General features: G+C 31.7%; 1 protein-coding gene across 1 annotated transcript; it reads right to left on the bottom strand.

Annotated features, from left to right (window-relative positions):
- Positions 1 to 5961: 5961 nt before the first annotated feature.
- LOC129966576 (protein ABHD11-like) lies at positions 5962 to 27919 on the bottom strand. The gene is made up of 7 exons (XM_056081037.1): positions 27840 to 27919; positions 25194 to 25292; positions 23467 to 23617; positions 21293 to 21466; positions 18410 to 18601; positions 12961 to 13148; positions 5962 to 7493 (listed from the first exon to the last, which is right to left on the bottom strand). Exons 1-7 carry the CDS (start codon positions 27845 to 27847, stop codon positions 7340 to 7342), a joined length of 966 nt encoding a protein of 321 aa, XP_055937012.1. The 5' UTR covers positions 27848 to 27919; the 3' UTR covers positions 5962 to 7339.
- Positions 27920 to 28000: the final 81 nt, after the last annotated feature.

A 28000-nucleotide genomic window follows, 5' to 3' on the forward strand; every position in this document is an offset into this window, starting at 1 on the left:
ATAAATTAAAAATTTGTGGGTGAAAATGAGAAAAAAAAATGTTTTATATGTATATTTACATTTAATTTATATATAATCCATGAAAAAATTTTAATTTGATGATAAAAATATTTTTAATCTGATGATTCAGTATCAGATATATTCAAAACCATCAAACATCCGCATTCATGCATCTTGTCAACTCCAACTACCGATTAGATAAAGCAGACAATTATTTTCAGACAAAATACAGATAGTCTACGCTCATATCTAATTATTTTTGGCGATATTTTGTATTGAAATCTCTATTTCAAAAATATGCAAAGACGTTGCAATATAAAACAAATATTTTACCTATAATTCAGGATGGAATTTAAAAATGTCGTCCAGATAGGAAATTTTAGCAATGAGCTATAATGGATCATTTTATAATCCTTCCAAAAGTCTTCAGTTCAAAAACGAAACCAACAATTTAAAAGATACAATAATTTAAATTCAATAGATATCCTTTTCTAGTTTTCATGTGATAAACAATTATAAATATCGTCGTAAAATAATTCAATTCATGTTCGTTTCTGGGAAATGCAAAGAGGCATATACGGGTAATAGTTCAAAATTCAGAATACATCATTCTCAAAAAGTAATCCGCAGAGTTTTACAAAATTTTTTTAAATTCAAAAGTTTTTATAATGACGAATGAGGTTGAAGAGACCAGATATTACCAGATGGACCAAAGAAGTTAATCGATGTGCCAAATTCAGATTTCAAACTCGAAAATTCTTGGACACGAACTTGAGTTGCTGTCCTATGATGGCGCCGAATTTCCTGCTATTATTGCAACATTCTCATTTTTACATAATGAGTATGGCAAGTTGATCCATGACCAATTATAATTCATACAGTTCAGACACATACAATGAATCGAGTCTTTATGCTCATATCATTAGCTATGCCTTAGAATATCCGTCAAAAAGGTAACGACTTAAGGCAGCTGAACATGGGGATTGGTATCTTTCTGCCTGGATATATTCATTAATTCTTCACAAGTGTTTTAAATCGGCATTGTAACGTGTTGAGCTGATGAAATCAAGACTGCAGGTGTACAGCTGTAGCGGCAAGACTAGAGAATTGAGTAATCTATCATTGTGAGAGTACAATATCCTTGGTTAATTTATTATAACACAGTACATTCATCAGAAATTTTGCAATTTCAATGAAATATCGAAATTAGATCTTAGACAAACAATATCGACATTTTATGGGGTGATTATGAACCCTTGTGCTAAATAGAAATATTATTTCTTAATATAAACTTCTTTTATTTGCCACTCTAAGTGTTTATAAAACAGCATAAAGTGAAAATGAAAGGGATTCATGATGGCTGTTGTCATACGGATCCAGTTTAAGTGGATTTACATTGGGGTAAATTTCACATAAACCGCAATAATTATCTAAAGTGGTATCAAATTTCAGATAATTTTACAAAAAAATTCGACTAAAAACGTAGTTTGAAACCATTACCATTATAGCAGAAAATGCATCTCGGTAATTTCTATGAGAAATGAATATATATATTTCTGTTATTGGCCAGTTTGTTGCTAAACTTTTATATTACCTCGATATTGTCATGTAGGTTCTTTAGCGGAACTCGATGACACACACAAGAAGTAGAGCTAAACCAATTTATTTACTCAAATCTGAACCGAGAACACAGTGACTGACACATCTTCTGCTTTTATACTAGCAGGGAAAGTTCCAGAATACTTTTTTGGGGACAGTAAGAAAAGTCCAGAACACTTATCTGGTAAACTAAAGAATGTCCAGAATCTTCTGGAACATGAAATAAAGGAAAACATAAAATGAAGGAATTAAATATTTACACAGACTGTGAATCGCATTGTCTCTAGCGGGATTCGAACTGACGATCTCTTGATTATGAGATCAGTGCTATGGCCATTCGGCCATGGAGAGTCGACTGTCTCTTTTCAATGCGGCAATATTTTAAAACTGACTCGATAACGAAGGAAAAATAAATAGAAGCATCTGCTCTTCAAGCTTCTAAATCTTACTAGCATGAGAGATTTTCATCTGATAAGCTTTGAAGAGCAATTAAAGCAGTTCAGTTCGATTGCGACACAGTCAGGCTGATTATACACAAATCGGATTTTTTCCTCTGAGGTGAATTCACCAACGGAATTCACAATAATCTAGCTTTTACACACACGGCGGCAGAAACTCCGTCATCATCGCACGTAATTACCTCAAAGCAAAACCATGTGAGAAACATTCTATATAAATATTTTGTTTCAAGAGTAGTAAGGGTTTCCTGGCAAAATATTCAAGAACATTCTGATAAGGATGGCATTGACTGTATAAAATTGGAATTTTTTTAAATTTAATACGTACTTTAAAAGGAAAAAAATATATTTTTTCCTGCTCAATTTTACATTTAAAAGTATTATAAAAATAATATTAGAAACATTAAAATAACATTTACAGATACAAACATTTTAAAATTTCCTAAAGAAACGTGATATTGTTTCTAATTTCTCTATTAAATATTTTTACAGATAAAGCATTTGTTAATAATATTAATAAACATTTGCCAATCATGGGTGCTATGGTAATAAAAAAGTTTGCAACGTCACCTAAAAATGATGTTGACGAGTTTAAAAAGAAAGAAAGAAAACTTACCGAGCATTTGGAGTTGATAAAGAAGGCGATTTGCAAACGAACAAATTCATGATTAATTCATAATTAAAATTAAACGTAGAGGAATTCATAAATAAATTAAAAATTAATTAGAAACAAGCTGAGTATATGCGTTCCTTGCCATTACAGAATGTGATCATTGTTACAGAATTTTTTACGACCCTTTACCACTCTCAAAAAGGAAGGAGATTGGTATGTATGATGAAAATATATATGGGAAAATACGGATCAACTAAATTCATTTCTTCCTATTTATCTAAATACTCAAAGTCATTGCGAACTTTCAAGCATTTCCTGTTAAACAGTTCTATACATACATATGTCGTGTGCTTTATCCCATAAAACTTACCCTTCTTGGGTTAAGCCAACTACCAATCAATCACTGATATTTAATAACTCATGTTCACAATAGGGAATACCAATTGGTACAAAAAGAATTGTTTTATATGCGAAGGTAGAACTCATCCTGAGGGGAAAAATTCTAAAACGGTTGAAAAATTGCTGTATATTTGGTCATGTAGTCTCTATTTGGATGGTTACGGTAAAAGTACCCAACTTCGATCACAATAAATAACAGGATGCATAGCTACCGCCAACGGCTAATTAAGCACTCGTTTATTTTCCGTTTAAGATGAAATTCCTAACTTATTTCAGTGCACTACTACAAGAACGGGGATTATTCGTAAATTTTGTGTGTAACCAGCAATGCACAACCGCAGTGTGCGTGTAACCAGTTAAATGGCTTGTGTTGACATCTCGAAATGGGTTTTGTCTCATAATCGCCAATGACATGCTACACACGTCAGCAGTCAATTGTCTCAGAAGTAAAAATGATGTTCGCGACCCGTAAATTGAGATTGTTTGCCGAAACACATTTTACAGGAGCAAAATCTTAGGTAAAAAGTTAATTCATTTAGAAGAATATAATCCCCCCCCCGATTTCTATAACGCATGCGATACATTGTGTGGCTTTGCTGCGAGTTATAATGAATTGTTTTGGTATGCATATCTGTAAATTTCTTGCTGCCGCAAGTGGTGAAGTAGTCCTAGAATGTGGCAGATACTACGTTGTAATGTTGTTCCAAGTCTTGATACAAGTATCAATATTGGTACTACAGAGAATACTCAAATCGAACGTTTTTTAAAGTTACCAGTTTACTAAAAGTAGGATGTTAGTTTTGCAGATAGTAAAACTGGAATCTTGTTTGGCAGTCGCTGGGATGCCTCCACTGGGAATTGGAATGAATAATTAAATTCTGTAATTGAGAAGTAATCTTTCGCAAGAAATAAAATTTTACAGGCAAGTCAAAAGAAACTCCAAGGAGCAATGCTTTGTATGTCGTATTTTATTTCTTGAGGGCTTTTCTTCGATCTACAGTTTATTTTGATCTTAAGCGATACCACGTCCTAAAAAGAAATCAAGGGAAACCATATATGATAAAAGCAACTTAAACAAACTTGAACTTTTACCTTTGAAGCTCAAGGTTAAGTTTTAGATCACTGTATTGATCCTTTGCGCACCAAAGAATAGTAAGATTACATATATGGGAGGATTCTTTTTAGTATTAAGGAAACTCTAAAATATAGTAATATTGCTATAATTCTTAAAACATAATGAGATTTGTTGCTTTGAGGCTTTTATAACAATTATTATATTCAACAAAAATGTGAGGATGATACATCCTTCAGAGTGGCTAAAGGGAAATAATTCTATATTCCGTTTTAGAAAGGGTAATTTGTTAGTATCAGCTACCTACGTATCATATACAAATGTTAATTGTTAATTTATTCATCTTTAATTTTAACAGTTCAGTTGGGTTTAATTTTGAAAGTCTTGTTTAGAAACCTCGCGACAGCTATTTTGGGCGTTATTGTCACTTTGAAGCTTGATTAAACAATTTGATTGGTATCGAAATCATTACTACTTTTCAAACGCCCATAACACATCAACTTAATCCATGAAGTAAATGTAATTAAAGTTAAAAGCATACACATTGCATCTTCGCAATGGAATTCGCCATATTCGGATTCCAAACCATGATTACATTCAGACAATCACAGCACTTTTAGCATTTTCGGTTATAATGACACGTGACTCGTGTATCGAATTGTAGAATTTGATATTAAAAACAACCAAAAAGAAATTCTTTTCTTGTTTTAATTTTCCTAACTCTCCTTAGAGTATTTAATTGATATGCACTTAGGCATCCATTTAGCAAGCATTATAATGGTTGGTGAAAGTTTCGCAAATTCAGCGACGAAATCTTAAATCCAAACAATGAACGAGTCTAATGAAAGGTTAATCATAAAATATACGAAATTTTAAAAAATTTATTTGTCATATTGTTATTTCAACCTATAAAAATGTATTGAAATAATACATGTCTCATAAGAGACATTAAAAATTTAAACCAACTATTTCGCCAAATGAATAATAAATCAAAGTTTTGATTAACAAAAATCAACATAATTTCTACATAAAAGTTATAATCAACTTGATCTATCAATGAAGAGTGAATAAACTTTTTTAAAAAGAAAAATTTAAAACGAATGCATTTGATTATTTCATGGAGCTAAGATGTAATAATAACTACTTAAACATATTTTAAGTATTACAATTTTAATTCTGCACTCTTCTTAAAATTTTTTGTGATCATTAAAGAAACCAAAGATCAATTCGATCCAGAATAAATGGTCTAAATTTCCTTTAAGAAAATAAGTAAGCAGATGCGATGCAATAATTGAATATATTATTTTTCTCCTTTGGATTCACAGCCATTTTTAAACAATTTAGGGTAATTTGTGTTTAGCCGGATCTCAACGTATTGAAATTATTATAAATGATTATTGATAAAATATACCTAATTGTATTTGGTTTAATTTTTTTTCCTTACACTTATACAATAAGAACAATATAATGACGAATCTGAAATACATAAAGTTGGTTCAAAAACAAGATATCTGAATCTGATTACAGAAAAGCCTTTCGAACGATCATCGCATTAAATGAATTGAAAAAAGAAATGATACAGATGAGCTTTATTTTTCTTTATCATAACAAATGTATAAATAAAAATTACATTAAAACTTTCAATTATATGTATTAAACAATGGCATCAATCATGACAAGGTTTCATATAGCAGTGCATTTTCATCAGCTATAGAAAGTTCTAATTATTCAGTTCTAAATAGAGAATCAAACTATGGAAAATAACTGATAAAAATTACACCTGGATCAGTAGGATATCTACAAAAACAAATATCGTTTTTCTTTACAAAGCACATAAAATTGCTTTGATCACAATTAAAAATTCTCATGATTAATACCTCTTTTTTTAGAGATTTAAAAACAAACCTTATGTACGAATCTCAGTTAAAATTAAATAATATAGAATAAATAAACAAATTATGTTGAGATCTGGCTTAGATTTTTCTTCACTTTGTCAAGTATGCCAACAACGCCAAGTTTCTAATCAAGATGGCTGATCAGATAAAGCAATACTTTGGTATGAACTCCAAGGCATTCAAACATCACTTGGAATGAAAAGGCAGATTATCTTGCAAAAACAGTCACGGAGTCATACCCATACTTTGCTGTTGATGATTTAATCTCTTATCAAAAACCACGCTCCAAAATATACACCAAATTTATCGAAATACCAAGTACCAAGAAGCTCTAGGTGATATACCATCCATTCTTTCCCTTCCGTCATTGCTTAAAAATAGGTTAAGATGTGATAACATATCTAATTACCCGGGAGATCATCACCCCATCTCTACTGAATAAATCTGGACTTTATAACAATCCTGCCTATCTCTCCTGTAACCGAGAAAATGACATTTAAACATATTCTCTAGCACTGTTTGAAGTATTCAACTCAAAGAAAATACCTTTGGAACAAGCTCACTTTCAATCACCAAGAAATTTCGTCTCTTAGAATTCTGATCCAAAAAAACTATTTTTCATAAGCGCCTTCTTTAAATTTTTCTCCGTTCACTGAAGATTTTTGATATTTATTAACTCTGATTCTCTGGCATTAGGGCATAACAGACTTTGCTGCTGAAAATCCTAAATTTTTCATTTCAGTAATAATAATATAAAACAATACTGTAAAATAGTTATCGACAGGTTTAACTGATTGATTTTTTTACCTTGGCGAGTTGGTGCTGCTTGCCGCCTTGGCGAAGTGAAGGCGCACCCTAAAGTAGATTTCAACCTTAAGTTCAATTAAATGGAAAGATTAAAAATCTAACAGATTTTGTTAGATAGATTTGTAAATGATTATTATGAAGCAATATTTAGTAATATTCTACTCTTTTATTGCAGTTTTGCTAGAACCTAAAATACGTTACCATTCTATCACTCAGTATACACATCACAGTTGTATTTCTAAAAATTGACAAGCTTTGTGTTAAGTATTACCCAATTTTACCCTGCTAAAAAGATTTCAGTAAAATTGCTTTCTCTTCCATGAATATATATCCTTTATAAAATTGTTCGTGATTATGTTGAGGCGTGATTATTCAGATGAATTCATGATGAAATATTGAATGCTAAAATATGAAAGAAATATCTGCCATAAAAAAATATTTTTCTATAAAAAATCGTCCCTCTTAAACAATAGTTTGTAAGAAGTCTTAAAAAGTCTCATAATCTTGCCGTATATTCTTTGCAAAGGAAACTGAGAAGAGAATTTAAAAATTCCGAGCGGCACTCGTTGTGAACGGTGTGCCCAGCATTTTCAATACCTATAAGCTCTGCGTTTGGAAAATACCTTTTTATAATATTTTCATCGGATCCTCTGGAAAAAAAAAGAATTCAGTCAGATTTAAGCTTCAAAAACTTTTTTTGTAATAAGTCATAAAATATTTCCAATTCATTGAGAATTTTCAAAATCAGGAAGTTGTTATGTCGTGATTACTTTTCAGTAAGCATTGCTCGTAATTATATTAAAGTACAAACATATTTAAAGCAATCCCTTCAAAAAAATACATTAAAATAGCGGAAGTGTTTTTCTCAAAATATTAACGCATGTTTCCTAATAAAAAGATGGGTTTTTTCCCCTTCCCCTCAAAATAAAAATTGCCCTTGACCATAAAAGCCATGTATGTTCATTTTTTTATTATTCATTTCTGAGTCCTGATACTATTGTTTCGTTCTTCATAATTAAAGAAATTCATACAATTAAAGGAACGAGTATGCATTATAGACATTTTTTTCAATGGATCGAAACCCAGCTTTGGCACACGGCTACAATACTTAACCCTCTAAGGGTTCCACACGCATTTCGACGTAGCCCCATAGATGTCTTTAAAGTGCACTGCATGCATTTTAACGTAGGGTAACGAACGATGCAAATTCGGTTTGCACTGAAAATCACGTAGGGGTTTTACTGCACCGCAGATGGTGTCGACGTATTTTAACGTATTTCTTTCCCCCTACCAGTTTCGACATGTTGATGAATAGGAGGGGAGACAACACAATGAAGTTTTACGGTCATTTAAGGATGTCACAGGATCTGAGAGCCCGAAGATTCCTTTAGGCATAGGGCATTGTGATGGTGCCGGCGTTATGGAGGAATGAGGGGTGAGAAAGGAAAGGGCTCGCCCAAGAAAAGAGGAACAGGAATTTCCCCCCAATTGTGTCTCCCATAATGGCTCTATGTGGACTTAAATTTAAATTGCGTTTTGTTTCAATAGTTTTTGTTTGATATCGATAGGGATAGGATTTCTTTGATTTAAGCGTTGCCTCAAAGTTCCATTGAGTTATTTTTTCTTAATGCAGTTTTATGCTTATTTGTGATTAAGCATCACATTGAAGTACTAGCAACTCGAAAGGGATATATTTGAAAAATTGCCATCAATATATAGTTAAAATATTAAATATATTTTTCATTCTTAGTTCAACTATTATTATGATTCAAATTTATATTTTTATGCTAATCTATACCTACAATTATTTTTCACAAAGGAAACAGATGCAAATGAATTTTGCGTTTTAAAGCAGTCTAAATTTCAAAGAATATAATAAAATATATTTTTATATTGTTTCTCTTATCTTGTAAAAATTTGGAATAATGTGTCGTTTTTCATAGTGCGACTCCTTTTCAAAGTTTTTTTAAAGAACAGAATAGAATAATTTCTTTGAAATTCATAAAAGAAACAACAAAAACATTTTTAAAGAATTATGTCTATTCAGAAAATTATTAATATTTAGTCTTAATATACCTTGATGTAGATGAAAGCAAATAGTAAAATAAATTTAATTCAGGGTTTGATTTATTTTGTTAGGAATATTAAGAAACGAATCACATTGTAAAAGTCTTAACATCGTAAACTATCTGAAGATATTTTTTCAATAGTTTATCAAAGAAGATATATTTCTTAGATAAAATTATAGATCTCTAAAACACTAAGTAGGTAGTTCTAACTAAAAAAATAAGTAGGTAGTTCAAAAATTCTGTTCTTATTTTACAGTTCTTTAAAGCAGTTTTTTTTTTTTTGTAGATAAGTTAATGAGCATTCTTCAATATAGAATAAAATCTGAGTGAATAAATGAGATAACTTTTGTTGAATCTTGTGCGAAGTACAGAATGAGTTTTAACTATACGTTTTTAGGATGTTCTAATACAAAATAGTGCAGATAAATTCCTGAATGGTGCATGGATAATAAATTATTTTTGAATATTCAAAAGCGTAGCATTCATAGTTATGCCTTGAAATCACAGCCTGCTATTCACTCGTACCAAATAAATGACTTTGCTTTACTTTATTCAGATTTTGTTACTGATGCTGGTGTTACTTATGAAAGAAAACTTCATAAACTGCACACTAATGCAGGATCCACCTTAAAGGTTGTCGGGCCCAAACAGGAAAACAATTATTATTATTATTATTATTAAAAGCAATCGAAGGTTTACAATCAAGGTAAAGATCAATGGTAGCATCAGCATCGTTAGTTTCTTTCCTTACTCCTTTACATCCATCCTTACTCCTTTACTTTCTATCAACTTTTGATAATAATGTGACGTGATGTTCTAAGACTGGACATATTATGTAAGTATCAAATTTCGAGAATCTCTGAATTATTCTTTTCAATAAAGAAATACAAAGAGTGATTATTTAGTTATGGTAAAAGATAACTTCATACTTAATAAACTAAGGTATGCGATTAATATATTCCTTCTAATATTGAATGTGTTTATTTACTAAATGCGATCTTCAGATTTATTTTGAATTGCTCTGAATAATCATATCATAAATCACCATAGCACTCGTGACATAAATCATCATAAAACAGATTTCAAAACAAACATCATAATATTGATTTATTTAGAGAAAAGAACAGGAGATATAAATGTTATTTATGATTTTCAGGTATGTTAATTGTCGTAATATAATTTAGAATACAGTTTATTAAGTTATAATCAAAATAAGAAGTGTTTACGTCCTATGCGCAACTACTAAACCTTTTTTCACTAATTAAAAAAAAAGAAAAGAAAAAAACTTTATTTTTGTGTATTTCAAAACCGATTCAAGACTAATGTCAATGATTCTGGATACAACAGGGCTACTCTCATAAAGGAAAGTAATTGCTTTCACCGGTAATTACTTCTAAATAAGGAACCAGTTACCTCTTACGCTTGTTTTCGAGAGTTTTCAAACTATGCTGCCAAATATTTGTACAATTTATACATCCCAATTACACTGAAATACGAATATCACTATTTCTTCACTAAATCCATTTACTTATATAGTTTGATATTTTTACTATGCCTATGGAGGTAATCAACAAAAGTGAAAACTTTTCGAGTAAGCAATTAAAACTTCCAAACTTTGTTTCAAATACAGTTCTAAGACATAAAATTTCTTAATTCATTTGTGGAATTGTTGCGGTTCCTACCAAAGCAAGACGCTTATTCTTTTATTGAATCCATCGTCATGAATTATTGTTAAAAATAAAATGTTTTCGGTGATTGTTATCTTCACTCCTAGCGATCATTAGAAAGAGAAAAGAAAATGGAATGTTGCAAAGATACGTTAATGCAACATATGCTTTACAAGTTTAATTTTACATATTTAAATCATCAATTACTTTTCCACAGAAAATTTTATAAAAATATGTAAGCACAATTGAAACTTTTGTCAATTGCATTTTTTTTGATAAAACTAGCAGAAATAGCAATAAATAAATAGTGTTTTCTATTTTAGAATGTACGAAAATTAGAAAATTTTTACGTACATTGTATTTTTTTAAAGAACATCATAAATGTATCGAAATTTACGAGGAATGAAATACTCCTGTATAATATTTTAAAAGAATCGTTTGTTCCTTTGAATATTTTTGAAGCTAGCAATTTCTTTGAATATACACACAAAATAGTGAAAAAAGGTGGGGAAAAAATAGCAAAAAAAGTCGATAATTTTAATAAATTTCTAAAACATTTTAAAATCAATAGAACAGTCTATAATTTCAAAAATAAATTTAAATAAGGTCATTTAATCTGCATTTACCCTGATATATTTGATGAGATTTTAACTTGAAATTTTCATTATTTTGAAACATTTAAAAGCGAATATGCCATTATTTTTCAATAAAAAATTGATTAAAAAAGTATTGAACTTTAAAAAATTGCTGTGATATATTTTAGAGCCTGGGTCTTTAATACATAAGTAGCAAATCATATGGCTCTAGATTTGTATATTTTTTAAGCTACTCAATCAATTTGCTGATTTTCATATTTTATTATAATAGAAGATAATGCTATTTTAATGATAAATCGGTTATATATTGTTATTTATACACATCAGATTGACAGAACTATTTGTGATTAGTCCTAATTTTAGACAAATGTTATTCAAATATTGATTACTCAGTACAAAAATATTACAATGATTTATTTGAAAGAATAATAAAGGAATATTAATGGAATTTGAATCCTCATTAATTACTTATTTTAAATATATATATATGTGTATATATAGTGAGACCGATGAAAGTTTCTGTGCTTAAAATACCTTGTAAAAATTAAGAGAAAACCTTTCTGTTTATATCTGCTCTGTACAATTTTTTACAAAGCGGTATTATCTACTATCGGTGTTAAAAAGCAACAAAATATTCTCCCCATACACTATTCCCAGAAACCATCCGACTTTTCTAGCCATACAAAATAAACGAAAGCTATAAGATCTGACATGAATGAGCGGTAATTTGCGCATACCCCAGGGTGTGTCGACCACCCGTGAAGAAGAGAGGGGAAAGAAAAATCGTGCTCGCGCTTGCTGTACATTTCTTTAGGAAAACCGAAACGATTGTGAGAGAGAATACTAGTCAAGTTTCCTTCCCTTTTTACAGGTTTCAGACGTAGAATGAAAACGCTCAGAAGGTTAAAACAAGATAACATCAGATTTTATTTATTCCATTGAAAAATTCCATTGTGTTTGAGTCATCCCATTTACATACATGCTAAGCCGGCGTCCTGGCAGAGGCGTAGCGCGTCTTCCCCGTGATCTGGGCGTCCTGGGTTCGAGTCCCGGTTTGGGCATGGTTGTTATTCTGTTGTTCTATTTGTGAGATGTGTGAATGTTCCCTCCTGTAAAAAGGGGTTGTGGAAGCGAATGAATGATGCTTGAGTAGCAAAGTCGTACTCTTGGTCCTAGTTGGCGCTACTATAAAAACAAGAAACGCTCCCCCACCGGCTTAAATCGCTGTCTTCGTAACAGCGGGCTTGTCCATGGCAAGTGCCATAAGAAACAACAACAACATACATGCTAAAGCTCAGACCAACAGATGGGAATTTTTTTTATGCATTTTGTTGAAACTAGGATACGGATCTATGCTTTAGATACTAAAACTGTGCATCAAATTTTATCCAACAAAGAAAACACTGAATGTATTTTCATTTTATTTAAAATATTTTGTGCTCACTTGTCTTCCGACAAACAGACAAATTTCCTGAAAATAGATTTCATTCAAAATTTCATAGAAGTCTCCAATTTTATCAAAGCATGGAAAGGGTTCATCCCGGAGGTATTTCAACCATCGTGTGCACAGACAAATATAAAATACTTTTCTTTGCATTCGAGCAAATAAATATTTAAATGAAAATAAATTCAGTATTCTGTATCAATACAATTGATACAAAGTTGAGTATGGGGTCAAATAATAATTTACTTTTGTGTGCGATATGTGCTCTTTTTATATGATAAACAGGGAAATCATTGCAAAAATACTAAAAATTAATTTCCACTACAATTGTCTCTACTCACACATTGAAGGGGGATTTTTTTCCATATATGAAACACGTCGATCCACTGTAGCACCCATTAGGTTTAGGTATAGTGCCGGACAATCTCTCCAGTGCAGATTCGATTGCATTGATATTCACTTTAAAGGTGAATTTTCCATTCACTTTCTTCAGGGTAAATGTGTTCTCGTCAAATCTGACGAATTCTCTCTAGAATATAAAAAGGAAAATTTCAACTTTCCATCATGGATTTTAAAACTGCACAGAAAATATGAACATACATGATTTTAGACAATTCATTCAAAATTACAGTAATAATAGAACGGTTTCCAATGCTATTTCGGAAACAGCATTTCAATTAAATAAAGGAAAGATTTAGTTTAGTTATATTAACGTCCCGTTGTAAAGCAACACTAGGGCTATTTTGGGACGGACCTCGTCATTTTAAACCGCGGTCAGATGACGAGGGCGACACCTGAGCTGGCACCCTCCTCTCCACATCACACCACACCACACCACACCAGCGGGAGGATGTTTGGCCTTGACGGATTAAACATGCAACAGACCCCCTTACACGAGGGTTCTTCGGTGGAATCGGGTCTCGAACCTGAAACCCTACGCCTCACGAGCCGAGACCTTACCACCAGGCCACCGCTGCACTTAAATAAAGGAAAGAAACACGGGAACGTGTTATTGGAGAAAAAATTGTTTCGATGCGTTTGTTACCCCTGATTTTCCCTACACATTTTCAAACCTGATATTCCATCCGGTTTAAACGCAAAAAATAAAAAAATAGCTAGTGCAAGTATCATCAGAACCCAATATAAATTCAGGCGCATATTTCGATAATGAAATATCTCTATTATACATTCCACTTGACCTACAAAATGAATTCTTTAATAATTTGGTGAGTATGAAAACTTAGTTTCCATCATTAAAAAATAAGTAACGAAATGAACACATTGCGATCCGGTGTTTTTACATACAAAATATGTGGGGACACTGAAATTTAATATCAAAGAAATTGCACAAACCTAAAGATGGTGAACAAATATGTAAAAAAAAAAAAAGAAAGAAAAACTTGAGGTAATACTTTTATTGCGAAAATAACTGCAGAAAATACCGAACAAATGTTTTAAAAAACGATGTATATTGAGTGCCTAGATATATTTTCAGGCTAAATCTAAAGAACTATGTCAGTAAGGCATGTAACAAAATTTCCCACACCTTGTGGCATACAAAATGGAGTACATCTTTCCATTTTACATTATATGCAATATTGATTATTTATTAGAGAACATATCATGAATATTTGTCCTGAAATACTGCGAGTATTTTCCATGAGATTCAAATCAAATTTGCAGCCAGTATAATTGAAAAGATTCGCCACCCTTAACTCCTTCAATCACAATGACGTGTCTGACACATGTTTCGGATTACTTAATTTTTAATATTTAAATATGCGATTAAGTAACAGTCTAAAGCATTTTAAAACCCAAAAATCACTTAGAAATGCTGCAATATCTCGAGTATCACTTTTTATGAAATAATAAACGTCTTAAATAAGAAGTCTCAGTATGTTAACTAAGTAAATTTATAGAAAAAGGGTTAAACGGAAAACTATCGACGATAGCAGAACAGAAAAATACAAAGAAACAAAACATCAATTCATCATGCTGGCAATAGATTCTGTATCGATATGTAATGGCATGTGGTCATTGATTCCTATTTCCATGCATTCCATGGAAATATAAATGCTATATCTGTCCTTTTTCTGGATATAGAACGGACGATAATATATCGTTTTAGTCATATGGACGTTTACTATTATTAAAGACTATATAGATTTGCATCTAGAGACAGTATTGGTTTGGTTTCCATTCTATCGAATGGCGATGTAACTTTGATAATCGCAGAAGAACTCTCCACTTATTGATGTTTGGCTACATAAATTTGTCAGTAGCAAACAGCTTGTAGGAGTCTTCAGGAATATCCGAGTCCTGTCGCAGCACCTGTTCACCTGCAATGCAGAATAAATACCCTAATATCATCTATTATCACGTTGTCGGCAGCTTTAAAATGAATCGTCTGTGGAATGAATTTGCTTCAAAGTGAATTTGACTTCCAACATGTTCAAATGCAACATCTAATATTCCCTAATTACTGGCACCTAATCTCTTCGAACTTATTTCCAAGTCGCCATGTGATACTCTAGCGGGAGTACTAAAAAGTGTGCATCTTTTACTTCGATTCGCATCATACTTTCTTGCACATTCCCACAAATTATAGCTTTCAATTTTAATGTTTATAATGTTTATCGAAACATATTAATTTCATCCAGTGACTTATAATACATCTTGTGAAAAGAGCTGTTTATAAGAATTTGTTTTCACCCCTTCTAGGGCCGTGGGAAGTATGCTTCCCACCAAATTTATCAATCTTTGTATAAATTTATGTAGGTTGGCATAAGTACTGACAAATTTTTAGAAAGGCAGGAACTTAGATGCTCTAGTTCTTTATCTCACACAAAATGATGTCTTGATTTGTTACTTAATTATTAACGAACCAAATTAATTAATTAATAAAATTAAATTTATGTAATAAGATAAATGAATCCCTTTTCTTATTCTAATTTCAAGCTTAAAAATATTTTAACATAATATGACTAGAAAAAATGGCCCTTTAAAGGGTTAATAAGTCGAATAATGCGACAGTGCAAGATCTTAAGTAGAGTTTTATAAGTAGCATTTGAAAATAGAAAGCAGGATGTTTTATATTTTCAGAATGGATTAGAATAAAAAAATTACTTTTCTCAGATTTTATGCTGGTAGATAGCTACTAAAATGTTCCATCAATAGATTTAAAAAAAAAATATTAAACACCCCATAACCAATTGTAGAAATTTATGGTGTGTAATGTACTTTTCTCGTATGTTTTTTACACTCGTACCGTTTCATTTAAATTTTTATATTACATATATGCAATAAATTTTCCCATTGTCTTATTCATCATGATAAAGTTTGTTATACTATTATCTCTTGATTCATATGGGTATCGGATCAGTAAATATGATCTATCGTCAATCCCATAAGTGTATCTGTCTACGAAGATTCAGGATTCGAACATTTAGCCATAAACATTGTTCCATTGTTATTTAAGCTTCATTTGTCTGTACTGACTACGTCAAATCGGTAATGGAATGTCAGTGTCGTAGCAGAATTAAGTGGCTGGAGTATAATTTTTACGCTCCCAGTTACTTGTTAAGTATAAACTGCTTCCAAATCTTGGTATTTGTTCGCCATTTCCTTTTTCTTTTTTAAAAAAAATAGCGCGCACATACACACACTAAGACTTTGTCACCATTGCGACCTTTGAGATTGGGGCCGGGATATTTGTACAACTTTTGACCCTCGGTCTTTACGCAGGAGAAGAATGTATAACAATTTGAAGATAATTTTTATAGGAAAAAAAATTAGGTTACTACTTTAACAGCTCAACTGTTTTGACCGAGTGCCATACGTGCATCTATTTAACGAATTTTGATAGTTGTAAGCAAAAAAACTATTCATAACGCTTACATAGATGCATAGACTATTCATAACGCTTACATAGAATACATAGATGAGTCAAGTAATCAATGGATTTCCATTTGAAGCAAAATAAGAAAATATTCCCAAAATAGAAGGTGTCATCTTATTAGATAGTAAAGAAAATAAAACAGTTAAGTGGTTAAAGTTGCCATAAATTCAGGCCTCAAATATTTTATTTTTCCAGATTAAAAGACGAAAAACGCTTTTAAGATCACTCAGTTGCCTTAAAAAAAATTATATAAATGACAGTATATTAAACATCAAATATAAACGGTTAATCTGCGAGAATGCTTCTTTGCAAGTTATTATACTAGACAATGCATCATTTTAGTATTGCTTGATTCCAGTAATCAAGAATCTGCTTACAAAATTTTATTTAGTTCTAAAATTAGTCTTTATACTCATACGAATAATAATTCGTCTAATTCCTATTTATAATGCTTCTCCGAGCGCAAAGGTTTGGTAAAATTGTGATAATTCATCAACTGAAACTGCAGCTTTTGAAAAATTCATTAATTCTTTCTCCTGGTTTGGTTGGTTGGTTGGTTGGTTAGTTGGTTTTACTGGAGCAAGAGCCATATTTGGCTATGCTGCGCCAAACATAGGTTAGATCAACATGATCATGATATCATAAAATATATAACATTTTAAAAATATTAAAATAAATGTCCCTTAAGTACATAAATAGAAATGTCTAAAATCATTCAAAACAAGTACTATACATGTGAAATACTTGAATAAATTTACGGCAAAGATTAAAAGGAATTAACCGAATACATAAAGTCATAAAATAAATGTAAATTTTAAAACCAACAGATAACTATAAAATCGATAATTTTAAAATCTAAAGTTGAAAAGAAGATAAATATTTATTTATATTTCGTTGGAATAATAATATGGGAGTATCTTTTCTCCCATTTGCGTGTAGTAGTGGATAGAGTGGACTTGGAGAACAAGTGTCTTCAGATGTATTCTCTAAGTTTTCGGACATATTATTTTCCAGTGTATCATCTTCCGATGCACTAGAACACATTTCTGAGCCAATATCCGATTCCTGGGGTAATGGATCGCTGGATCGCTTTCTCCTCAGTGATGTCATTATTTTCAGTTTTTACTTAAAATAATCGAGATATCGAGGGAAATTATTTATTCATAACCTACACCAGCAGTTTGGGTGGAATTATTTATCTCACGAATACCATTTTAAGTTGAAGCAATATCTAAACTGGTTCTCCATTTATACCTAGGAATTGCTTATAAAATCGGTTAGCAGTCGGCTACAGAAATGATGTAAATAGAAAAAAAAATAGTATTGAAGCTAGAGAAGAACAGGTGTATACTTAAATAGAAAGATATTTAACATTAGTATTCTCCCAATTTAATCCCTTTCATTTTTATTTCTTTATTTAATATTCAGTGTTTCATCTTCTTATCTACCACGCAATGTTTTGCTTTTTTATGCTGAAAAAAATTGTGCAATTCCATTGTCAATTCAAAGATAGAAAAAAATTAAAAAAATTAAATAGAAAAAAAAAATTTTTTTTTCTATATAACTTTTTATGCCAGCGCTTATTATGCTAGTTGGGAAACAAATATAATAATAATTGTTACCATAGAATAATTCTAATTATTAAGACACAAAAATCTGGATTTTAATCGATTGCTAAGATATGGATCATTAGTTTGTGAAACGCATTAAAAAAATTATATCTATGTCGATGAGCTACCATTAAATGAAAAGAAAGTTTTACTCTACATGTTGACAGTGTTAACGGATATCTTGCATATACAAGTTTTGATACCTAAACGCACTTTGTATTTCAAAAACAACAAGTTATTTAAAATGTCTATAAGAGCAATAAAAAATCAAATAAAACTTACAAAGTCTGGGGGTACTTTCTGGATCATTATCTTGGGCAAGAGCTTATGAGCAGCTACGTCATCCAATTCGCCTGGTATTTCTTTAATACTAGCTTTTGCAATTTCCAATTTGCTTTCCAAAAGTTGGATAACTTCCTGCGGAATTTTCCCAATAGTAACATCTTCTACCACTAACTTCTCAATTTTCTGTGGCTAACAAAAAAAAAACATACGAGAAATAAATATTTAGAATTAAATCGTGACTTAAAAAACTGGAAACTTCACTTATCAATTTTCAGAAAAGTATTGTGAGGTCTTTGTGAGGTCAAACTTTATTCCGATGTGCATGATAATTTTAAATAAAAACAGTTGTCAATAAGATAGTAACTAAAATAAAGTTTTTTAATATTTTTTTAGGTATTTGTATTTCCTAATTCAAAATTTTAAGCCATTTCTTAAACAATTGAAAAATCAACCGACAGTCACAAGGTCAAAAGTTCGTTACAAACAACAATTGCTGTACCTTTCATCAATTGCACTTTCATTTTTGTGCGGCACATGAATGTTATACAAGACCTGAAATCCGCGCTAAAACATTGATTAAAAGCATGAATACCATATCTTGACAACGAGTCAAACTTCGACAAATTTAAAACCCTCAATATGAGAAGCGAATAGTAAGTCAATCGCAACTAATGATAGATTATCTACGAGAGTGGAACTTTAAGCATTGCTGTAAAGACGCCATATAACCTGACCAAATACCACACGTTAGTTACAGATTTACTTTAACTCAGAACTAAGGGACTTCCTCCTTCCCATATCAGGCGCATGTGTATTGACGAGAGGAACAAGCCTCGTGTTAGCTGGCTGTCTAATGTAATGTCACAATATTCTAGAAATGAGAACAACGGAGTTAAATGAAGATTGATTGTAGCAAAGGTGGTAATGTTATCAAGGTTTTCAAGAGGCTTGCAGGGAATCGACATTGCCTTTCAGATTTGTCGAAAGGTTACTGTTGTTGCCAAAGACAAGCCCGCTGACTAAATTAGAGAATTTAAACCGAATTTTTGCGTCTCTTGTTTTTCAGTAGCGCCATCTATGAACCAAGAGTACGATTTAGCTACTCATGAGTCACAACCCTTTTTACGGGGCGGACTTCATTCATGCATTTCATTCATTCAACCACAGATCGTAATTTAGACATGAACCAGAGAACGAACACCTCTGATCCAGTACCCCCAGCGATATTACTTTCGGCATGGAGGACTTTGTGACCAATACAGATTTATACGTGAGCCAGTCACCACCACACACGTAGAGTCTTCGGCTGGCGGGTTCGAACTCACAACCCAAGGGAGGCAAATACACCACCCTACCAACCAGGCTATGTCCCCCTGGCAGACACATGTCGACCATTTCGTCCTAGAGTCAGTGGAGATGTGTTACTGCACAGTGATCGACACCTGAGGTATCCCGTGATGCAGGATTAACACATACGGCTGTTTCAAATCTTACGAGTCACAGCTGAAACGGCAATGAAATGAATGGTATCATTGCGGATCATCATGAAAATCGAAAGTTCGCAAGAGCCTCGGCTACTTGAAAATTGTACTACTGTTATGGTGTTATCCTAACACATAGTGTTCCCCTATAGCAGACCGTCAATGCGCAGTATTACTATTCATTTCTGAGACCCAGCTTACAACCAGCTTTGAGAGAGAAATGGTGACACTTTCTGCAGAAATCACTAAATAGTTTGCAGGGCAATGCTTGGCGGTATGCAGCATAAATTATGGCTGATTTGTTCAATCGACGGGTAGAGAAGTCCGGGGTTGGGAAGTGCAGAACCATCCACCATTCTTACAGAACGCGAATTCTTATGATTTTGAATTAATTCCCAAAATGAAGGAGTCACCTCGTGGTTTTCGCAGCAGAACTGTTCTGAAATTCTTCCGGACTTAGAATGACCCTTTCACATTATCAATACAATAGGTGCTGCTGAATATATTTCACATTGCTAATGAAAACATTGAAGAGTAGTAAAATTTAGTAACATGCATTTCTTTTGAATTAATCATAAATAAATATTTGCTCTATTAAAGTTCTAAAATCGACAGATCGACTTGCTTTTTACACCAACACTTGATGTAAGAAGTGTAACCCGAACTGCCAACTTTATTGATGTTCTTGACAAATGTTCAAAAACATGAATTTCCGATACTAATAGCAGCACTTCTCAACAGTGTGAAGAATCCCTAGAAAGAAATGTATCTCTGAATGAGAAGCAAGAGCAATATTGTATTTAAGTAATGTCCAATAAATATTCAGCTGCTTAATTTTCTAACTCAATAATCCATAAACTACAATTACGATCTAGAAGTTTATTTTAGTTTCGTATCGGTAAAAATCATGCTCTCTTTTGTAAACGATTCTTTAATTCCATTATTTGCGACTGTCGTCTTTAAGTTTTTGTAATTTCAAGAGAACTCTGTATTTGATCTGTTCATGCATACGAAAATTGTTTTTTTCCTCTTGATCTGCATACTGAATAGAAATGCTCTTATTAAATCTCCTAATATTTGTATCCAAGATTGCCGTGGCCTTAAAAGCCAAAAGTTCGGTAAGTCATGATTATTTGTAGTCCTTTGATTCATCAAAATTTAAACTTGGCATTAAGCTTATATCAGTCATGATTCTGTGTTATATTAAACTTCATGACATTAATCATAAATTTAACAGACTTTCTTCGAGTTACTTCTTATAGGATTTGTCATTTATTGTCCAATCTTAACCACTTTTCAATTGGGATGGATGAATATATTCATCAATTTGCCCCATGTTTGACATAGGCAACAGTTTGTGGATAGATTTTATGATGTCATTCCACTGAACAGTTCTTACCATTGCTAATGCAAATTTTATGGCGATCATTCCTCCCATGCTGTGTCCAACCAAGATGACTTTGTCGATTTTTTCAGTTTCCATGAAATGTTGGAGGTCAAGAATATTTGAATCGAATTCGAATGTATCACTCCATGGACTGTCCCCATGGTGTCGGAGATCTACAGCATAAACCTGCAAGAAAGAATCACTGTTATTTAAAATCCCGAGTTTAAACTATGAATGTGAGGGCAAATTAATTTTTCGAGCTTCTTTGCCGATTAATTTGAAAACTATGATTGAATAGTAATGAATAAAAGAATGGTGCTATCACAAAGGATTTTATATTTGTTATTGTACATCCTGCCGCTCATTTGAAGTCAAGTCGCTCTGGAGCGGAATTTGTTGGAACCTCTTTAGCCTTATTGGGAGTTAAACTGAAGTGAGATGGGCTTCGACGGGATGAAAAGAAAGCATGAGACGAGAAAGGAGATACTTTTGTTTTGTTCTGTGTGTGATGACCGGATCCTGAACTCTTTATATTTATCAATTTTAAATTAATTTCGTTTTGAAAACCCCAGAGGATTTTAAAATGTTAAACCTGCTTTTTATTTATGTTTAATGTTAATTGTTGTCTGTGTCTGAATAAATGTCTTGTGTGCTTTTAAAACTATGTTTTCCTTCTCAAGACATTACATTATGAAGCAAAATAGAACTGATTAAAGTTCTGTCTCGTGTCAGATTATTGAAGTTTAATTATTCGGTTCAGTAGCAGAAAATTTTCTGTTACGAAAAAGTTAGGCTTCAAAAATCATCCTTTCGTAATTCTCTCCAGAAATCGTTAAACAAAATTGATGATTTTACTTTTTCGCATTCTGTATAGAGGAAGTAAAGTAATCATAAAAAATTTGAACTCGAGATTTCGACGAATCTCGGTTTTAGATCTCCCTGACTTCGAAAAACACATTTTTGGAAAATGTTTGTCTATGACAAAGATAACTCAAAAACGCTTTGAGCTAGATTGCTGAAATTTGGTATATGATTTTTATCCAAATTCACATAATTCTATAAATTTTTGAGCAAAGTCTCTCTCTCTCTCTGTGCGGCTGTTCGAATATAAATTAACACGGTAATTACAAAATGAAGTGATCCATATAGATAAAATTTCAGTAAATAGATTTAATATCTTTAATGTAGAGGTTTATCAAATTTTGAGCCAAATCCAACAATGGATAGAAGTTTGTACTTTAAGAAAAAGGTAAATAAGATAATTGATAAACGCAATGATTTAAATCATCAAATTTGGTATGGGATTTTATGACTACATGTGCAGTTTTTTTTTATCAAATTTTATTTCAATCGGTTGAGAAAAACGTATCTAAAACGCAAATTCGAATTTTGCATATTATTGTGCATATGCGAGGGAATAATACCGTGTAATTCGCCAAGGATGACACGATAGATTCAATAAAAATGCTAAAATCACGCCAAAAGTTAATATTTCGTAACTACAGTACGCCAATGCAATGTAAGGCGTTCTCTGGCATAAGCTTATCAGAGAGTATGCGAGAAAGTTTTAGGGAGACACTCCTGCTAGTTTAGAAAGAAAGATGAAGTGGATGTCTGTACGTTATAGTATTTATATATCTAGTGCATAACGTTTCGTTAGAGTTTTATAGGGGAAAGGCTTCTTTTAGTTACGAGAAAAAATGCAAACGAGAAAAAATCTTATGTATATGGGTAAGTATATGCCAGATTTCTCTTCGCATGTTACACATATGCCTTCGATATTTTTGAAGAAACACGAAAGAATAGTTTAAAAAATTAAAAAAAAAATCACAAATAAACGTTTGTTAAAAAGTAGAATTAAGTAGAGAAATACGAAAAAATAGTTTATAAAATTAAAAAAAAATCACAAATAAACGTTTGTTAAAAAGTAGAATTAAGTTTTGCATCATCATCAAAAATAAATATATTTAATTTTGTTGATAATTACTTTATTATACGAAAAGAAATAATTTCTAGGAACAAAAGTTCCTTATCTTCCATTATCCATTCAGCTTTTCTCCCTAATGCATTGTCATGACAAATATGATGTTCTCTCCTCTGGTTTGTTCTTTTCAATTTTAAAATCGATTTATCTACAATCCATATTCATTGTTATGATATTCGAAATTGTTATAATTTCTACTTACTTTTCTCTTTGTTTTCTTAGCAAGAATTTGAGGAATATCGAACCAACATTCTTTGGAGGCAGTTATGCCGTGAAGTAATGTTATAGGTGCCTTCCCTTCTTCCTCATCTTGGGGTTGCGCACAGTGAAAGGCTAACTGTACTGGCTCGGAACTATAAATATAAACAAGTAAATATAAGCGTGCAAGAACAATTATTACACGAGATGTGTTTCTATTTGTTGGAGTGGCAAATTAATGTGCAATTTAGAAATAAAAACCTTAACTACTTTTATACTTTTTAGATTCTTGTAAATTTAGATCGATTTCCATAACATGCTCCATCAATGCTTACACGATAGATTTACTTCTAAGGAGGAAAAACAATAGATTGTACAAAAAGGTTGAAAAGTTTCAACTTGAATTGAAAGGAGGTTAAAAACACTTTCCAATTACTAACCATGACTCCCGTAAGGCTATTTTATTTAATTACCATATTGTTCCATTAGATTCCATTAGTAACAATTTTGAAGTTACATTTAAGATAACGGTTATATACAAGCGATCAAGTAGGCATCTGGCATGAAATTTAATTCAACAAACTTTCACTGAAGCAAGAAATGAATGTCAGATATTCAGAATGAAACAAACAACCGTAACAGATTCATTCAGAAGCTTTTGGTAAAGACTGAGCAGCTGCTCAAACCGCATCTTAAAACAGATTACTTATTGATAAGCTCGATAAAATCGGGTAGTTTTTGAAAGAACATATGTCAACTGAACCCTTTCGGCCCTAATGGTTATTAGATTAGATTCTCTATTGGGTAAATAAATCCTACATTTACATGGGTTATTGTGGAGAACAATTTTTATAGAGTATCTACAATTTTAGACATAATTTTAATCATGCAAAAGTTGGTTCAAGAAATTAAGATCTTATTATAGTATGCTGTATTTATTCAAGAGATTTCATGACACAGAATTTCAGCTATTAAGTTCTTGTCTTCATAGCAATACAAGTGAAGATGTTAAATTGGGTGTCATAACTTTGAGGAGTCTGAGCTATCGAGACAAAAATGTTATGTTCGCAATTAACTTTTACCCATTATAAATTAATATTTTAATTGTTAAAATATTCACTTTTCTATTTTCTAAAATATTCACTTTTCTATTCTAAAAATATTGCCGAAACGAAATTCAACAAGAGAACATAAGGAACTTAATAGGCTTACGAATGATTATTTCAAATACAACGGGTAGGGTATGGATGGGAATTTTAGGTTATAGATTTTTAAAAATATGTGATAAATTCAAAGTCCAATGATGCTCCGACAACTCATTTGAAGCTCATTAATAACAGAAGATTTTTGTACAAATTAGCAATTACTTCGCATATTTTCGGGGCAACAAACCAAAAAAATTAACATGCGCAAGACATGTAGATGAAAAAATTAAATTCTTTAATTTAAAGGTGGTAGAATTATATTTTAACTTCAGCCCTTTAAACTCTAAAGTCGCAATTACCCCATTTAAGTTGTATGCTCAATTCACAAACGTTTGTGGATATTTTAAAAATTCCTTTTTATGCTGAAAAAAATGTGAAGAAATTCGATGGTGATTCAAGTCTTAATAAAGATGGTTTCATGACTTCAATAATGGGTCAGCCGTCAAACAAACGTTGAAGTTTAAAGATACACAAAGTGATTCCGAAGAAGTGTAATAAATACCATGAATAAAATTTTAAAAATTACTTGGAAGCAAGTTTTTGACTGCTCTTGGGCTTCACGGAAGGACTTGACGCAAGAAAACTGCTTAAACCAGTCCAGGCTCGACAGCATAGTGAAGGCAAGCTGGGATACAAAAATATATTAGTTCTTGGTTAAAAAATCATAAAAAAATAGTTTTCAGAACACCTGATATTCAGTGCATATTGCCGCATTGAAAAGAGGCAGTCGACTCTCCATGGCCGAATGGTCATATCACTGGTCTCTTAATCAAGAGATAGAAAGTTCGAATCCCGCTAGAGACAATGCGTAATATTGTCTGGTAAATATTTAATTCCTTGATTATATGTTTTCCTTTATTTCATGCTCCAGAAGATTCTGAACATTTCTTTAGTTGACCAGACAAGTGTTCTGGACTTTTCTTACCGTCTCCAGAAAAGTATGTTGGAACTTTCCCTTCTAGTATAAAAGCAGAAGATCTGTCAGTCACTGTGTTCCCAATTCAGAGTTGAGTTAATAAATTGGTTTAGCTCTACTTCTTGTGTGTATTATTGAGTTCCACACTAAAGAACTTATGTGACACCTGATATTCAATGCATACAAATAGTAGCCCGAGTGATGAATTTTTCAGACCAGACTGAGCAATGACCTTCAAAGTGAATGAAAGGAAGGCAAAGTTGATCTTACCAAGCATCTAATGTTAATCGTTTTTCGTTCACATTTGAAGGTATTCAGTAGAATCCGCAGACATGCTTTATATTTGATAATTAGCCAACCATGGGTTTTGAGTCATAAAACACAAATGAACTCAAAATCATATTTCATATTAGTTAATCAACTTCCCGTTTTGAAGCTAGTTATACAATAGCTATTTTAAAATGGCTAATGTGTAACCGTGTGGGTTGTAATCGTATTACCATTGGAAGACGAAAGCAATACTTTCGCCGGCAAATAATCTCTAAGCTCCGAAGCACATAATTGGCGGAAGAGGGAATTAAGGCTTCAGACGAATTTATTGAATAGTATTTCCATGATTTTTGGTGTAATCTGGTCTCAAAAAGATAAGATTCTACCTCCTGGTCATCGTATCCCGGCTATATTCTGGATAAAATTCGATTAACATACAGTATATTGATAGTAAATTTATGTTTTTATTTAATAACTAGCTGGTGCCCGGCGCGTTGCTGCCGCAGAAGAAATAATTTTGGAAATATCGTTTGAAATTTAAAATAGCTGTCTCGTTTAATTAGGAATGATATGTATTTTCTTATCGGCTACGAATACATTCATTGAAATTTAATGATATATAAAAAGAGTATAATATTTTTTTTACTTTATTATTCAAGTACTTAGGGTAGACAATATTTTTTGTTTTTCCGTCTTCAGCAAATACAAATAAATTTCTTGGCTGTTTTACTCGTAAGCATCCAGCGTACAACTTGCCATGTGAATAACATGGATTATTTAGGTTCAATCCGCACACTTGAAATGATTGACCTTGCACCTTGTTGATGGTTATCGAGAATGCAAGTTGAATGGGGAACTGCAATTGTTTGAAATCAAAAGGCATGTCGGTGGGAATAATGGGAATGCGTGGAATGAGCATTCCCATCTTCTGATTCTGATACGCGTGATCAGGTAGCATATAAACATTATCTTTCGAATCTTGGCGCATGTTGATCTTGAATTTCTGAAGCACGTGAATTGGCAATTCGTAAAAAATCTGCTTTATTTCAAGCTCGTCATTCCTCGTTTGTTTGAGAAGCTCGGATTGACTTATTTCTACGTGCTGCGGTAGTAGATATATTAAGTGACGAATGTTTGGGGACAATTTTTTTTTGTCGAAGCAATCAACACGATATAGCTTATATAACCGAAATATCGTTTGTCGATTCGCTGAATCAATTCTCCATTCCTTCATTCATTTCTCCAATACTTACTGGCACTTTATTGGACAAAATTTATTATTTTGCTCTTTATACTGCTTCAAACACGGAGATTTTAAATCTATTTTTTTTTTTTTAACTTTAAACACCAAATATAAAGACTATAACTTGGAGTTAAAAGATTTTGAGAAAACAAGAATCTGTTTTTGATGTAACACTATAGCAAGATATTTCATCGTGTATTAATCATGAAGGAAATCAATTAGTAAAACATCAATTTCAATTTTTTAAATTAAAGTCTGACATTGGTATTTTAATTTCATTTTTCATTAAATTAAAGTCTCAATTCAGAGTAATTTTTTAATTATGTCTGAATTACAGTATGTATTTTAAATAACATATTTTAAAAGAAAAATAAACCATCTAGTTTTAATTTAAGTCAACATCAACTGCTTATTAAAGTCGGTTTTTTTTAAATATTTAATTAGAAAACCTCTTTCTACAAAACTTTTAATAAAAATCTATAAAATAATCAAATATTTTAGAAAAATCGTAATAACATTCAAATCAAAGCTCATTCGATTTATTATTTATAAATGCATTATTTTTAAAATCAGTAAGCTTCTTAGACAACCAAAAGTAGTTGCAATATAATAATAATTTGAAAATAAAGAATAATTAAAATTTTATTTTAAATAGTTTTTTAATGCTAAATATATTATTCGCTCTAATAAAATCACAGATATATTCAACAAATTATTAAACAGGAAAATGTTCTTATATTTACCTTGTCATAATTAAAATAAGACAATTCAACTAAAGTGACCTTGAGCGTTATTCTTGAACATAGCTAGAGCTAATCTTTTTGAAATAATTTTTGTGTACGTTACCGCCTGTTCATGAAATAATCACGTGGAGTTGATTATCCAATAACAGATACACCGATTT

This window comes from Argiope bruennichi, chromosome 4 (assembly GCF_947563725.1).
Source record: "Argiope bruennichi chromosome 4, qqArgBrue1.1, whole genome shotgun sequence".
Classification (NCBI taxonomy): Eukaryota; Metazoa; Arthropoda; class Arachnida; order Araneae; family Araneidae; genus Argiope; species Argiope bruennichi.

Excerpts from the sequence above, each read along its gene's own strand:
- LOC129966576 (XM_056081037.1), bottom strand. Across the intron at positions 23,618-25,193 it reads AGTCAAAAACTTGCTTCCAA|TTCCGAGCCAGTACAGTTAG; the intron begins GTAATTTTTAAA and ends TTATATTTATAG. Across the intron at positions 7,494-12,960 it reads AAAAAATCCCCCTTCAATGT|AGGATCCGATGAAAATATTA; the intron begins GTGAGTAGAGAC and ends TTTTTTTTCCAG.